This window comes from Carassius gibelio, chromosome A8, assembly GCF_023724105.1.
Source record: "Carassius gibelio isolate Cgi1373 ecotype wild population from Czech Republic chromosome A8, carGib1.2-hapl.c, whole genome shotgun sequence".
Lineage (NCBI taxonomy): Eukaryota > Metazoa > Chordata > Actinopteri > Cypriniformes > Cyprinidae > Carassius > Carassius gibelio.
In genome coordinates, this window is record NC_068378.1 from 25,868,105 (window position 1) to 25,884,591 (window position 16,487).

At 36.5% G+C, this 16,487-nt stretch overlaps 1 protein-coding gene across 5 annotated transcripts in view; it reads right to left on the reverse strand.

Moving 5' to 3' along the window:
* Positions 1-15,941, reverse strand: part of LOC128019027 (citron Rho-interacting kinase-like) — a 55,094-nt gene extending 39,153 nt beyond the window's left edge. For all 5 annotated transcript variants that reach the window (XM_052604973.1, XM_052604972.1, XM_052604971.1 and 2 more), the window contains exons 1-9: positions 15,626-15,941; positions 11,242-11,354; positions 11,009-11,152; positions 10,795-10,914; positions 5,364-5,534; positions 5,229-5,282; positions 4,960-5,013; positions 2,306-2,446; positions 1,060-1,185 (exon numbers count right to left, since the gene is read on the reverse strand). In XM_052604973.1, the coding sequence (XP_052460933.1) occupies positions 1,060-1,185; positions 2,306-2,446; positions 4,960-5,013; positions 5,229-5,282; positions 5,364-5,534; positions 10,795-10,914; positions 11,009-11,152 (810 nt within the window). In that variant the 5' untranslated portion in view covers positions 11,242-11,354; positions 15,626-15,941. The remainder of the gene's footprint in view (positions 1-1,059; positions 1,186-2,305; positions 2,447-4,959; positions 5,014-5,228; positions 5,283-5,363; positions 5,535-10,794; positions 10,915-11,008; positions 11,153-11,241; positions 11,355-15,625) is intronic.
* Between the last annotated feature and the right edge of the window lie 546 nt (positions 15,942-16,487).

Below are 16,487 nucleotides of genomic sequence, written 5' to 3' on the forward strand. Positions count from 1 at the left end.
ATTTTTAGTTAGTTATTAGTTTATGTACAATGTATAGTTTATTCAAATTGAGTTTTTCCATATTTTTGTTAACAGTAATATTTTATATTTTTAGTTTTTAATTTCATTTTATTTACATTTTAAAATATTTATAGTTATTTTTATTTCACTTTTAGTCAGTTTTAGTACTTTGACTCTTTTAAAAATAAAAGTTTTACACATAATATTTATATCTTATATCAGCCTTATTTCAATTATAGATTTTTTTAAATAGATAAGGCAAGGCAGGTTTATTTCTATAGCACATTTCATACACAAAGTGAATACATAAAAATGAATTAAAATAATCGCAACAATAAAAGCAGAGAATAAAGCATTTGAAATGATAAAAAAATGATTTAAAAAGCATCAAAAGAGTATGAGTATGCATAAAATACAGTGCAAACACAGTGGATATTGCTTCTGCTGCTGATTTCAGGTAACATTCATCCTAACCCAGGCCCAGATTCGGCCCAGCTTCAAACACCAGAGGAACTTAAATTGAATAATGGTCAATGATTCTTTCATCTTAATGTCAGAAGTTTGATAAATAAGTTGGATTCGATTTGACTGATGCTGACATGCATATAAATCATCCAGCTAAAAACACATCGTCATTGTGACACACATGATCGTGGCCAAAGACTGAGATGATCCACTGCAATCTGTCACTTTTGGAGCCGTGACAGGGCCAGAGAGCATGCTGGGAGCTGTGGAAGAGAAGCCGTGACACTGCCAGGCTAAGCAGGTCGAAAAAAAAGGAAAACGAATAAAACTGAAAGTGTGTGCGCGTGTGTTTAATGCAAGCGTGAGGGTTTGAGAGGCGTGCGTGACTAACAAGCGTAGCGCGTCTTAATTAAATAGCTTTCCTCCGTGCATTTGACACCTCCAGACATTTCTGGAGCACAGCAATCGCATTTCTTTGACATGTTGTGTTGAAGTGAATAACTCCAGTGTTTACCTGTTTGCTTGTGTGTGTGTTTAGGATACAGTATGTGTAAATCAGCAGGAGTTCGGCGCTCGCTGGCGTCTCAGGCTTACCATGATTTTGTCGGCCATCTGTTGGATCTGCTGTGACTTGGTCTGAATGTCTTCTTTGAGTTTAGTTTCTCTCCTTTCCACCATCTCCAGCCTCTTGACTTGGTTCTCCAGGGTTTTCTTGCCATCCTGTTCCATTCCACATAAAAGGAAAAACCACATTCTGAAGATGTTCTCCTGGCAACTTAATTTTATTCAAGTCAAAAAAATATTACTTAGCATCACTTATTCAAAAATTGAATGCATTAGATTTCACCAACAAATTACTTTTAGATCAGGTAGAAATAGCTCATGGAAAAGTATTTCTATTAACAAATCAGATTTTAAAGTTTAGGTTTGGTTGTATATGAATTGTAAACAATAAGTAAAATTAGTTAAAATAAATTGAGTCTTGTTTACTGAAACATGTATAAAAATTTATTGAGTTTATGCTTCAAACAAGAAAAAATATCTGCCATTTGGGTCAGACAAATAAAGTTAAAAGGGAAAACAATATTATTTTTAATTTCCCACTGGTAAATTTTTCAGATTTTACTTCTTTAAGCCTTCTTTTAAACTGAGAAAACATGACTAAATACTCTGCAAAAGTTTTTTTTTTCAAGTACAAATGTTTAAACATTATTTCATCAAGATTAGCAAAATTACTTGATTTGACGTCCTGTTTTCTGAAAAATGTATCAAAATTAGGTTTACGGTTAAATTGGATAATAAAATTTAATTTTATTAAAAGTGAAAACAATATTATTTTTCACACCACAATGGCAGATATTATTATTATTATTATTATTATTATTATTATTATTCATTTTAAGCATTTGTATTGGAAAACAAAACAAAACAACACTACTAAGTAATTTTTTTATGCAGTGGTTGAACTGGAAAATCACATCAGTAAAGTTACCAACAAAGAGCCAATCAGCTGTGAGCTTGAGGCTAAATGTCAGCAGAAGAGGATTACAATGGGTTAATTATGTTGTTTACATTTGCATTTATATTCATGCATTGGGCAGATGCTTTAATCCTAAAAAGGTAACACTGAGTTCAATCTCTACACTTTATTTCATAATTTCATTATTACCGTTTGAGCTGGAGGAATTGTTTATTCATGCTAATTCTTTGTGCAATTACAATAAAGTTGAATCTGATCTATCTTAGTCATGATATTTGCAAATAAAGCCATTTGAATTCATTCAGACAGTGAAAAGTGTCTGTTGAATCCATGCAGTGTGTCAGAGGAGTCATAAATCACCTCAGTCTCTCGCAGGCGTCTGCGCAGGCTGTCGGTCGAGTCCTCTCTGGTCTGCAGACGCTCCAGGTCTCGCTCCAGACGTTCTTTAGCCTGACGGACGTTCTGCAGGAGTTCAGTGGCTTCTGTACTCGCCTTCACGGCCTAAAAGAGAGAGGGAAGCTGCGTTGTAAAACAAATGTATAGAAAAAGGCTAAAAATGCTACTGTAAAAACCTGTTAAATGGTTAACTATAAGTTACCTCACCATATCCCGTGAAAAACTGTTAATGGTTCAACATGGCAATATATGTAACTCCAAATTATAAAAAATATAGTTTTTGAAAGTACAAACTATAAATTAAAATATAAGTCCTTTATAGAACAACAACAGGCTCAGCACCCGCCTACTTCCACTCACTATTACAGTATGAATCTACATCCCCTCCAGAAGTCTAAGATCCGCTAGTGAGTGACACAAGCATGGTACTATCACAGAGAGGCTCAAAATCACTTTCCAGAACACTCTCGTTCACCATTCCTGGCTGGTGGACTACCACAGAGAGGCTCAAAATCACTTTCCAGAACATTCTCGTTCACCATTCCTGGCTGGTGGACTCCTACCGAGAGGCTCAAAATCACTTTCCAGAACATTCTCGTTCACCATTCCTGGCTGGTGGACTACCACAGAGAGGCTCAAAATCACTTTCCAGAACACTCTCGTTCACCATTCCTGGCTGGTGGACTACCACAGAGAGGCTCAAAATCACTTTCCAGAACACTCTCGTTCACTATTCCTGGCTGGTGGACTCCTACAGAGAGGCTCAAAATCACTTTCCAGAAAATTCTCGTTCACCATTCCTGGCTGGTGGACTCCTACAGAGAGGCTCAAAATCACTTTCCAGAACATTCTCGTTCACCATTCCTGGCTGGTGGACTATCACAGAGAGGCTCAAAATCACTTTCCAGAACATTCTCGTTCACCATTCCTGGCTGGTGGACTCCTACAGAGAGGCTCAAAATCACTTTCCAGAACACTCTCGTTCACCATTCCTGACTGGTGGACTCCTACAGAGAGGCTCAAAATCACTTTCCAGAACATTCTCGTTCACCATTCCTGGCTGGTGGACTCCTACAGAGAGGCTCAAAATCACTTTCCAGAACATTCTCGTTCACCATTCCTGGCTGGTGGAATGATCTTCCCACCCCTATCTGGAGTGCAGAATCCCAGACAATTTTCAAGCGACAGCAGAAAACTCATCTCTTTCAAAACTAGCTTTTTGAAAAAAAAAATCCTTTCTCTTTATTTATTCCTTCTTTTTCTAGCTTGTACATATTTGAACAATGTCTAAAACTTGGTATTACAAGCACTTCCTGTGTCTGTTTGCCTCTTTAAGAAGAATCGATTTATGAATCCCCCAAATGTAAGTCGCTTTGGATAAAAGCGTCTGCAAAATGACTAAATGTAAATGTAAATTTAGAGTTCAAACAGTAAAAGGACATATGTGACCCTGGACAACTTGGAAATTGAGATTCATACATCAGCTGAAAGATGAAAAAATAAGCTTTCCATTGATGTATGGTTTGTGGATCTGACAATATTTGGCCGAGATATAACTATTTGAAAATCTGGAATCTGAGGGTGCAAAACAAATCTAAATACTGAGAAAATCATCTTTAAAGTTGTCCAAATTAATTCTTAGCGATGCATATTACTAATCAAGAATGTTTTGATATATTTATGATAGCAAATTTACTAAATATCTTCATTGAACACGATCTTTACTTAATATTATAATGATTTTTGGCATAAAAGAAAAATCAATAATTTTGACCCATACAAAGTATGGTTTGGTTATTGCTAAAAATATACCCCAACGACTTTGTGCTTTGCCTTTGTGCACCAGGGTCACATTTTATTATATGAATTAAACATAACATTTGAAGTAGAAAAACTGAAATAGTATCTTCTTGTAAAACATACTTTTATTTACTTTATTGAATTTATTTTTAATATATATATATTTTTATTATGTTTTACAGTGAATGGTGCTTATTAAAAAATGCAGATTTTGGTAGTTCAAGTAGCTTTACATATTATATATTAAACATTATATCACTTTAACCAAAATATACGGTTAGAAGTTATAAAATATATACGCAGCAATTTATTCTGTGATACAAGAAACACATTTTTATTTTGAATTTCAGGCAACTAAAACCACAATTGTTTTTTTTGTTAGTTTTTTTTTTACTGTAAATGTACATTAATAATTCAGAGGGGGGCCTATCATCTAACTACTGCTGTGTGATCCATGAGATCTCAAAACACATTTATCTAAATAGTGCTTTATACAACACATATTGTTTCAAAGCATTTGAATTGTATTTATGTTGTAAAATTAATCAATTCTAAAACCTTTTTAGCTATATAAAGCATCTCTACAAAAGACAATAGTGTCATCATTTAGCTCAAGTCAGTACAATCTTGATTTAATTCAGTTCAATAACAGTGTTGGTGTTGCAAAGATATTTTCAGTTTTATTATTTAAAGTTATTATCAGCTAGCTCAGTTCACTGAATCAATAATATTACTGAATATACTGTACATTTTTAATCAAAAAAATAATGTTTGAGTTCTTCAAGCAGGGCTGAATTTGAAATAAATGTGCACAGTACCTTGGCAAGCTTCTCCTGGAGTTCTTCCATCTTTACTTGTTGCTCTGCATTGGTCTGAGACATTCACAAATAAACAAAGCTTAAATATGAAAACAGCTGCATTAGCAATTTCCTTATGTTCCAGACTGGTTAGTGCTGGTTGATCAGCGAGGCGATTTATTTCATTTACCATGAGAGTATTGTTGGTTAAGCTAGTTAGAACTGAAATACCGTATGTTGGTCTTCCCGACAGCAAATGTAAAAATAATGAGTTGTCATATCAGATGTACCTTCTGCAGTTTAGTCAGAAGTTCTTCCATCTCAGCTTTGCCTTGTTCTTTAGCCTGCAAAATGAAAACATAGACTGATGGCATCTCATCGAGCGTGCATCAGCAGGACGGTCCTCGCTTAGATCCTGAACAAACCTTCTGAATCTTCTGCTGGTATTCCACAGCCTTTCTCTTGAGCTCCTCGCTGGTCAGGCGAGACTCTTTCAGCTCGGATTCGTACAGGTCACTGCGGCGGCGAGCGGCGGACAGGTTCTCCTCCAGCTGACGAATAGACACACGCATTTCCTCCAGCTGAGCGTGGTACTCCTGCGGGGGCATACGTGGTTAAAATGCCACTTTAGCTACAGAAACACATAGTTTTATTATTTAGCTCATGTGGACATGTACTGTATGTTGCAGATGCTTTTATCCGAAGTTTCTCGCAGTGCAATGTAATCTGACAAAAGAAATAACTTTATTATTCTTTTTTTTTTAATGAGAACCGTTTATTGAGATATAATTTTTTTAATATATAAAATAAAAGTGTGTATGTGTTTTTGGTTGAGTTTCATGTTTGATGCATCAGGCTTTTATGGCGTGTTATAGTATTTGTATCATATGATAAAATAAAATAAAAATCTGAGTTTTATTCAGAGGCCCAAACTGAGCAGATATATGTAATTTGGTGCAGATAATGATGAATGAAATTCTGATAGCCTGTGATGTAAATCAATGAGATCTTTATAACAATATCAGATACTTGCATAAAATTATATGCATATCATTCCTTACTCTATATCTCCAATAAAATGTCTTAGTAAGATGGTATTTAAATGCTTAGTTTTATGATCAAAACATCCAATTCAATGCAATACAGAGAGGATTGACAAAAAAATAAATAATTAAATTTCCTAAAAAGCCTGATCATTATATTTGATACTCATGATTTAAAAAAAAAAAAAAGGATGTATGGATAATGAAGTAAACCTGCTTCAGTCCAGTAAGTGTTCATCTTGAAATAAAATAATAACAATATCAAAGCTGTTCTTTTGTTTACTTAATCTTAAGATTTCACACCAAAAAGATACGTGAAGCAACATAAAGTCTAAACAAAAAATGTCTGAACTATCAATCAGATGACAGAAAGCATACAGTAGATTCTGTGCAAGGTTTTTCAACAAGGATTTGATCACCTTGATAATTCAAAGGTGTTTATAGGGTTATTTTTAGTTTAATATTCCTGCGTTCGACATGGCAAACCATTCATACTGTTGAGAAGCTTTACAAAGGGTATAAAAGAATCAGACTGGGTTCATGCAACCCATTTCAATGCAGCGCTAAGCAAACAGTTTTGTGCAAAAAAATGGCAGAATCAAATAAAACAGGCAAATCAGAAGACCTTTGTGAGAACATGAGGCAGAGGAGATGAAATCAGTCTGAGTAACCAACCCCAGGATATAGAGAGAGACCAGCACATGAAAAACAGAGCGCAGAATTGGATACATAAGTGTTCAGAGTGGGTGAAAGGCCAGCGAGTGGGTGGACGGAGCGAGTGTGCCAGTCCGAGTCCAAATCAGCCCTTATCTTTCATCAGCCATTAGCTACAGGTCACAAATCATGTCCATGTCATGTTTGACAACGCCACGGTCAACTAACGAGACGTCTTATGGAGTTTAGCGATAAACGGTAGCCTGGGGCTACGTTAAAGGGGAAAAGGAAATCCAGCATGACAAGCATAAAAGATAGAATCAGTAACTGTCTGTGTTCATTAAACGTTGGTGTAAAGCATGCTGGACATGCTCCTTTGGAAATTGGGTAACTTGCAACCATAGAGACCAAGAATAAAGGCAGAGTTCCCCTGAAAACTTACATTTGCTGAAAATGTCCTCACCCTCAGATCATCCAAGATGTAGATGAAGTTATTTATTCATCAGATTTGGAGAAATGTAGCATTGCATCAGTGTCATCACCAATGGATCCTCTGCAGTGAATGGGTGCCGTCAGAATGAGAGTCCAAACAGCTGATAAAAACATCATAATAATCCACAGCACTCCAGTCCATCAGTTAATGTCTTGTGATGTGAAAAGCTGCGTGTTTGTAAGAAACAAATCCATCGAGCAATTTCAAACAGTTGCTCCCTGTAAAAAAGTTATTTCATCTGAATTAGGAAAGAAATATGCACCAATCTTATTTTCGATGGAAGCAACGGTTTGAAGTTGAAGAGATCTTAAAGAACTTGTTTCTTACAAACATGCAGATTTTTGCTGCACAAGACTTTAACTGATGGACTGGAGTGCAGTGGATTTACTTGTGGATTATTGTGATGTTTTTATCAGCTGTTTGGATTCTGACGGCACCCATTCACTGCAGAGCATCCTCTGGTGAGCAAGTGATTATCTTGGATGGACTGGTGGTGAGTGCAACACATAACATAACATAACATAACATAACATAACATAACATAACATAACATAACATTATTGTTGTGCCTCATATTTTTACTATGCAGTAGCCTTTAAATCAAAGCAATATGGCACTTGAGGCTGTGCTATATTGTGAAAGAACTGAGGAAAAACAACAAAGTACACAAAAATGCTTATGGAAAAGCATGGTTGTGCTTTTTGCTTTACATCACCATAATGAGAATTATAATTATGCACCAGAAATTACAGAAAAGAGGTGCTTGACATTTTGTGAAACTGCCTCCCAAATTAAAGTCATAATATGAAAAAAAGGGAAAAAAATGCTCAAAATGAGTCAACACAACCTTCATCTGTCAGCCCTCTATGCTAGTGTGAGTGCCTAATTATCAATAGTGAGCTAATTGCTCTTCTGCACAAATAACTAAAATCGTGACAATAACATCTTAGCAGAAAGTGCCTTGAATTTCAACATCTGCAATAATTGCAAGCACTAAAAATCCTGAATGCCACATTCATTCATCAGAAAGAAAACTACAACTGATATCTCTTGAATACATCAATTGTTTCTCCTAAACGCGAATAAGATTCAATGGAAAGGCAATTGATGCTTTTGCTGAAATCTCAGGTTTTTCAGACATGGCTTTGCTTTGTCATTTCAGCAATTCAGAGATACAGCACTTTCTATATATATATCAGGCACTGAAAACCCAGATCAAACACTACATAATCACAAATCCATCTTCTTTAAACTTTAACAATAGATCTCCAACAATGTGTCAAAATTAGAAAATTTGTCTCATTAATGTCAATTTCTCTTTTTAAGAGTAACACCAGAGACAGAGAACATTTTTTTGTACTTACAATTTTGTAAATTTGAAGTATAATTAAAGTACTGATTAAAAGTCACTTACTGTGAGAATAAAAACTATATTAAAATACATTAAATTCCAATCCTTCCAGATATATTCTTTCTGCAAATTACATTCAAACAGCAAATGGCAACAATCTTTGACCATCTTTAAGAGGGAGGCATTGATTCATTCACTCAACCGATTTGTTCAAACATACCGATTTATTTAAGGGGTCATGAACTGAGAAATCAACTTTTACTTGAGCTTTTGACATATAAGAGATCATCGCACTAAAAGAACATACAGTAAGTTTCAGAACTGAAAACATCCTTAACTAACGTACTGAAATAAAAGCTTCTATTAACACTAGGCCCATCAAATGATCAAATTTCATTGCTCCGCCCACTGATTCGCAAATAGCACGAGTTGCACTAAACAGGATTAAACAACCAAGCAATAAACATGCCATTGAAGATCATGTTAAAGAATAGCAGAGTCCACACCACAACTAAAACGATAAAGGCACAGAGAAACGATATCCTTGGAATAACTTTCAGCGATTTTTCTTCTGATGAACGATAAAAACATTGACAGCCAGTCAGAATCATTCCTGCTGTAATGAGCTCGAGAATTTAAAGCGGCAGACGCATGTGCGCTTAGAATATACAGACAATATCGTTCGCTGGTGTGGAGGCTAATATCGTTATCTTTATAGTTATCTTTATAGTTATTGTTCTCGGTGTGAACAGGCCTTAAAGTAAAAGAAGGCTCCTATGAAGGGTAAGCGTAGCTTGTCAAACAGACACACGTAAAGTTAGTTTACAATGCAAAACTGTTATCCAATCACAGTGGGTGTATACTTGCAAGTCTTCAATGCGGCACACCCATAAAAACAGAGCATTTCTTAAGTCGACCTCAAAACCAGAGTAGAAAATAGCCTACTGCTTGTTGATTTGATGTTTTTGAATTTGCAAACCAGGAAAACGTCATGAGTGGACCTGCGACAACAGTATAAAATACTAAAAAAGCCAGTTCATGACCTCTTTAAGGAATGACACAAGTGACTCCTTTTTTTAAAAATAGGCTCATTTTTCAATTCCCCTCGAGTAAAACAGTTGAGTTTACCTATTTTCGAATCCATTCAGCCAATCTTCAGGCCTGGCGGTAGCACTTATAGCTTAGCTTAGCTTAGCATAGACCATTGAATCTGATTAGACCGTTAGCATCTCACTCAAACATGACCAGATTTTCTGTATTTTTCCAGATTTTCTGTATTTTTCTGTATTTTCTGTGTAATATCACTGCACCTGCTGAACCAATGGTAAATTGATATTTCTCAACACCTGTCTTTGCTTAGTTCACAAATATTCATAAATATAACAAATAAAACACATGCACACAAAGAAAATCTGACTCTATGCAGCAGAGTTTGAAAGCATCAACTAAGCATCGACGAAGTTCTGTGAAACCAAACTTAAATTTTAGCAGACCACAGAGCTTGATCAAATCAAAGTATAGGATAAATGAAAAGTGAAGACTTCATTTAAAGTCTGCTTGCTGCTAATTTGAGCCTTTTGCCGGTTTGTCACGACAGCATTTCAACGGCATCTGCAACATCCTTCACTGTGAGGTACCATTTTTGTCTCCATGGCAACCGCAGTGCGATGGAGCCTGGCTCTGGGGGAGACGTGCAAGCAGCAGCAGAAAAACAGGCTCTTTTTCCATTATGCTCTTACCTTCACAACTCATTCTTCAGTCTTACAGTACGTTCACCGTCACTTTACTCGTGGCTGTAAGAGGCCATCACTATTTCACAGTCTTTCAGAAGCTGAGATGGACTGAGATCATTTGTACTTATATCAGTAGGAAGCTTATTAGCAGATGCCTGTGAAGCTCTAAGGGAATAATCTGAGAAATCTGTGAAATGCTCACTCACTCAGACCCCCCAGTGCTAAAGAAAGACACATGTCACAAAACGCCCGAATATAAACATACTTTAATGAAGCACAAATCTCAGTATCCTGAAACCTCTGGTTATGTTTGTCAGAGGTCCATCAACTTTTAAAGGCCCCGGTATATTTTCCAAAAACGGTACCACTTTACAGTGAAAGTATGTTATGTACAGCTTTAAATGCACTTATGTAAACAAAGTCACTTTGGAATAAAGGTGCTATTCTCATAAAAATCTGCTAAATGCATAAACGTAAATGTCTCCTAGAAAACGTATTTTTTTCAGTTTATAGAGCTCTTCGCTCACTGGATTAATATGCATTGTCAAAAGCACTACAGAAACGTCTGAAATGAATTCAAACCTGTTCTTTAATTTCCTGCAGTTTGTTGCTCTGCTCTCGTATGTCGTGTAGGAGCTGCAGAGCTTTATCATCCTCCTGAGACACCTCCATGCGGGCCTGCTCCAAACTGCGCTTCAAACTCTGAAATACACACACAAAACAAAGAAAAAGTTTCACAAACCAAGCCGTACAGTTCATGTCATGCCGCATTTCCACAAGCAGACAGTAAACCCACGCTGCATTCGGTGATATAGGTGGCCAGGTCTTGTTCTAAGATGGTCCTTTGTGTTTCAGAAGCCTTGAGCTCCACATCTTTCTGCTGCAAAACTGACTCCAGGTCTGACATCTTACGCTGCACTTTTGAAATCTCCTGCTCCATCTTTCAGAAAAACAAGGAAAAAAAGAGACATCGGTGCATATATGAGAGATTTCATTATCCATAAAATTATGTTAGATATGCAGACGTACCTTTATATATGACTGGTTATTCTCCTCTAGCAATCTATAAGCTTCGGCTCTGAAGGTCTTGTTCTCTGTGTGCTTGTAGGCTGAAAGACGGGGTCTGAATGAACGTGTTCTTTCTAGAAGAAATAGAAAGAAGAAAAAAAAGTTGAAGAACATGAAACCATATTTAAACAGTAATTAAACCAAAACACATGACTGAAACTTCTGCTGTTAACAGTAAAAGGTACTGTTCTGAAAAACAATTAAATGCTCCATTTCAGCTCTAATTAAGCCAAGAGATGTGTAAATCGATTAAACTTTGCGACGTAAATCTCAGAAAACAAAGACGCTCCAACAATAATTATAAAACTGCAGTTATAAAAAATGTTATTCCAAAAGGAGAAAGAAACATGATGCCAGGACACATTTGTTTTGCAGTGAGATTAAATGTATTTAATTGTTATCCAATCTGAAGAAAATCTCTCAAATCTCTTTGATATGATGGTCCTGTTAAGCAGCAAATCAGTTTTATCAAATTTTAAAAAAGTTTTCAACATTGATAATAATCTGAAATGTTTCCTGAGCAGCAGATCAGCGTAGAATGATTTCTGAAGATCATGTGACACTGAAGACTGAAGAGTAATGGTGCTGAAAATGCTGCAAGTTTGCATCACAGTGATAAAGTTCATTTTAAAATATATAAAAATAGAAATTGTAACGATATTTCACAATATTACGGTATTTAACTGTATTTTTTTTAATCAAATAATGCAACTTGGCGAACAGAAGAGACTCTTAAAAATAGTAGTTACATAGCACAAGCGGTGCATGGTGAGTTCACAATCAGCATTTCTCTACACTGGAAACCAAAATACTGATGACATCATCAGCACTCACGGGAACGTACAATTTTTGTCCAATCAAATATTCTATAGTTTCTAGAATGAGAATGTATACTGAAACCTTACTGCCTTTTACTTTCCGAATCCCACGAAACAAAGTATTTTCCGCGCATACGAGCTCAGCACGAAGCGTATAGTGCAGTCTATTTTTAACAAGCCCGATCATATTAGACATGCACAGACTGTTTCTAACTGCCACTCTCTACTTGGCATCCTCAGAGATGGAGAGAGAGAAAAAGAACGAATAGCGCTCCCAATAAAAGCACAAGCATCTCTACTCCTCTGTAACATTCCCTCTTGCTCTCTGGCTTTTTCTTTCAGTAGCCTGAGGCTTTACAATTCAGCATTAGGGGGCTTATAGATTACAAAACACACACACACACACACACACAATCCAAAAGATGCTTATGGAATCGCTTTCCAAACCCAAAGCTGAGGTAGGAACTCATGTTCACATTCACAGAAACGTGCAGCCAGCAGTAACACACACACACACACACACACACACAGCACACATGAGCTATACAGACTCAAACCAGTGACTACAGGCACATCATGCATTCTCACATGTACAAAGATATTATTTATGTGGCAACATTATTTTTACACTTGTAAAGCACTTTTAAACTCAATTTTAGAAAATGACAACAATATGCATGCTTATTTGATGTGTTGAACTATACTGCAATCAAAGCTGAAAGGTTTAAAAGTAAAAACATAATATTTAATGCATTTTTCCTCAACACTGAAACCAACTGTATCCAGTACATCATTAAACATTCTGTGGGTTAGTTACATCACCTGAACATGCAAATGATCATGCAAAAATATGATTATACTTCTGAAGACAGCTGGATGCATAATTTAGTATGTGGAGAAGCAACACGGTGTTTCAAGATGAGGAATGATTGAATTATTCTGATCTCTGATCTCTGGGGAATAAGAGAAATTCAGCTGCAGAGAACGGACAAAAAAAATCATGCAAAAAACACAAACTGGCATGCCGAAGGCCTGAATGAATTAGAAATCACTGATCATGATAAATGATAGAACATTAATGTAAACAAGAGCTTTGACAGAGATTGACAAATAAGGTATATCAGTTGAATATGTGAGCAACAGGTCTGACACTTGAGCGTTATTCTTTAATGTGGATTTAGGACCAACTAAATCACTAAAATAATGAAAAAATAAAAATTTTCAAAACTATAAAACTAAAATAAATTTAAATAAACATTTAAAAATACATATATAAACAAATGAAATGATCAAAATAAATATTAAGTAAAATCAGTTGAACAAAATACTTCAAACAAACAAACTGAAATAATGAAGTAAAATGAACGTTAAAAATAATCAGTTTCAATCAAATAAATAAACAGTAGGTCATTCTGAGTGATCACCTAAATTTGAACAGACAGACAGAAAGATGAACTGAACCGAAGAGCAATTCCAGCTGCAGTGTTGAACCGATTCACCACTGAGAGTCTGAGCATTATCCAGTCTTCTCATGCATTTGCCTTACGTGAACAACCAGCGTTTTTGTGGAACGTGAATGAACTGGTTTCACTATTCCAGAAATCACAGATTTGGAATGAATAGCTTCTATAGAAATTAGCATTCAGGTGCCAGATTAACATCAATAACATGGAGTGATTACTGTAGGTGTTCTCGAATTTTGGTCAGAGTTCTTTTTCTAATATCTCATTTAAGTTTTTTATACTGTGCTTCAGAAAAGATGGGTGGATGGATGGATGGATGGATGGATGGATGGATGGATGGATGGAGCTGAGGAGCTGTTGCAGCAGCCTCATGAATGGAATGCACAAACAGATGCATGCATCAAGAGTTGAGGTCATGCACTGAGTTCATCCACAGTAACACTTTCTGTTCGCAAAGATCAAATGATACTCTTTTTCTCCATCCGGGCTACAATCATGACCACACAATCCCTTTACCTGATCAGCACTTATGCATGAGTGCTCTCGTCAATCGCATTATTATTTCCCAAAAATAATATTCAGTTATCAGTGTGTGTGTGGGATAGTGAAAAAGCTCTCGAGGATTACTGAGCGTGTGCATCTTGACATACTGCAGGCTGCTGCATGAAATTATTCTCACTGTCAAACTTACAGACACTTTTAGACAGCTCTGCATTAATGTGAATGAGGATCACTGCATATTAATAAACGGTATTCAAATACTATATGCATAATTCTAGATTTGTGCAATACTGATCCCTGCATGCTGACCCTGTATTGCTTATTATTTAGATTTTGTCTGATGATGTAACCACAAAAAATACAAATAATGACAAGCTAACAGAGCTTAATAGGAGTGTTTGATTATAAAAGCAAATAATAAGAAGAGATTAACTGAACTGACTAACTAAACTAATATTTGTGGGTTTAGCAAGGTTTAAGTTCCAAATGTCCATCTATTTGCTTCAGCATGTGCTCTAAAACAGAGCCAATCCAGTGTGAGGTTCAGACAGTTTAAGTGGCTTAATAACAGCTTGAGCGACAGAAAGACACGATTCAACGGAAATCTCCAACTGCACGATTAGAAGACTTCACGTCAGTGGTAACAGAATGAGGAAAACATAGGAAGTGATGTGATTTATGGGCGTGTCTGAGTTCAACTTTTTAGTTTGTTAACACATCTAAAAAATTACTGGCATTTGTTGATGCATTTCCCAGCTAATTGCAAACAAAAACATTAACGGATTCTTTAAAATGGGGAACATAAAACATCCATATGAGTTTTTTTTAGTAGCAGTGCAGAGAGGGAGGATGAGAGAGAGAGGAAAGTGCTGTTTCCATAGAAATAAGTCCATTATGCACCTTCTTGCTACTCTTTTCCTCATACATTTTTATTTCACTACACCCACACACTGTATTTTTCTCTCTCAACATACTACAGGCCGGTTACCTAAACTCAAGGCTGGGAATCTATAAATATTTGATTTTGCTGAAGAAAAGTGGTGGTGCAAAACTGTCACGATGCCAGGGTGGTTGCCAGAGCATTTTGATGCAGTTCCTAGGGTCAAAAGACCCCATCCTCTGGATTTGTCCACTTGTTTTCTGTGCACAAAGTACACTCAACTTTAATACTTAGTGGTTTGATCAAATCACTACAGAATAAGTCAGCTGCTGATATCAGAGCAGTTGTGTTGTACTAATGACCAGCGCAGTGGTGATATTCTGTACAGACCTGGTGTCATGACACGCATTGAGAGTTCACACACTGACAGTGTTGGCACCACTAGTCTTAACTCTCTCTCTACACCCATCTGAGATGCCACCTGGACGTACAGTATTCGCAGCTTTTATATGAACACTAATGACAATATGCAACAAGGAGTCACATATTTAACCTTTTACAGCAAAACAATATACTGCAAATCCACAAAAAAAAAAAAAAAAAAAAAAAACACTGGAGCGCATAAATCTTTTTCTGTGGTTCAGTAAATAATATTAACACACTCATATCTTGTCAATACTCACCCTAAAGGAGACAGGCTTGAGCTGCTGTTCTGCTGTGGCTCCACTTTAGAGAGGGCAGGTCCAAATGAAGGAAGCCCAAGAGTGTTGAGTCGTCCTGGGCAGCCATGAGCTGGGGAACAGACATCTATGGCTGGAGGTTTCCGAAGGAGTCATCCTCAGAGTTCTTGAGAAACAGAGGAGTTGTGCGGGAGAGACGGATCAGATACACTTGAGTGGGAAGAGAGAGGAGCACTGAGACGAGGAGGGAAGCGAGCTGAATCCTAGAGAAGACAGTGAATCGTGCACAGCCTTCTCTCGCTCACTCTCTCTCTCTCCACTGCAGAAGCTCTCTATAATCACAGTAATACGAGCAGTAAGACTGACTCACTGTTGAAACTCTCTCTCTTTCTCACTCAGAACTGATATTTATCTTTTCTCCCCACATCTGATTACAATTTAGACATTTTGTGCCTCACTGTCTATGTATGTCTTTATTTCTGTAACATATTTTGTAAGAATTTTTAGACAATCTATCTATCTACCCATCATGCTCGGACACTCTGTGTATCATGCTATCTGACATTTTTTCTACCCATTGCTCTATCTATTTATCACACTGTCACTCTGTCTATAATGCTGTTTGATGCTTTATATACATATCACACTGTCGCTCTATCTTTCACACTATTTACGTGTCACTCTATCTATCCATCTGTCACACTATCTACCTATAAAACTCTGTCGCTCTATCTGTCAATCTATTTACCTGTCGCTCTATCTATCCATCTGTCACACTATCTACCTATAAAACTCTGTCGCTCTATCTGTCACTCTATTTACCTGTTGCTCTATCTATCCACCTGTCACTCTATCTACCTATCAA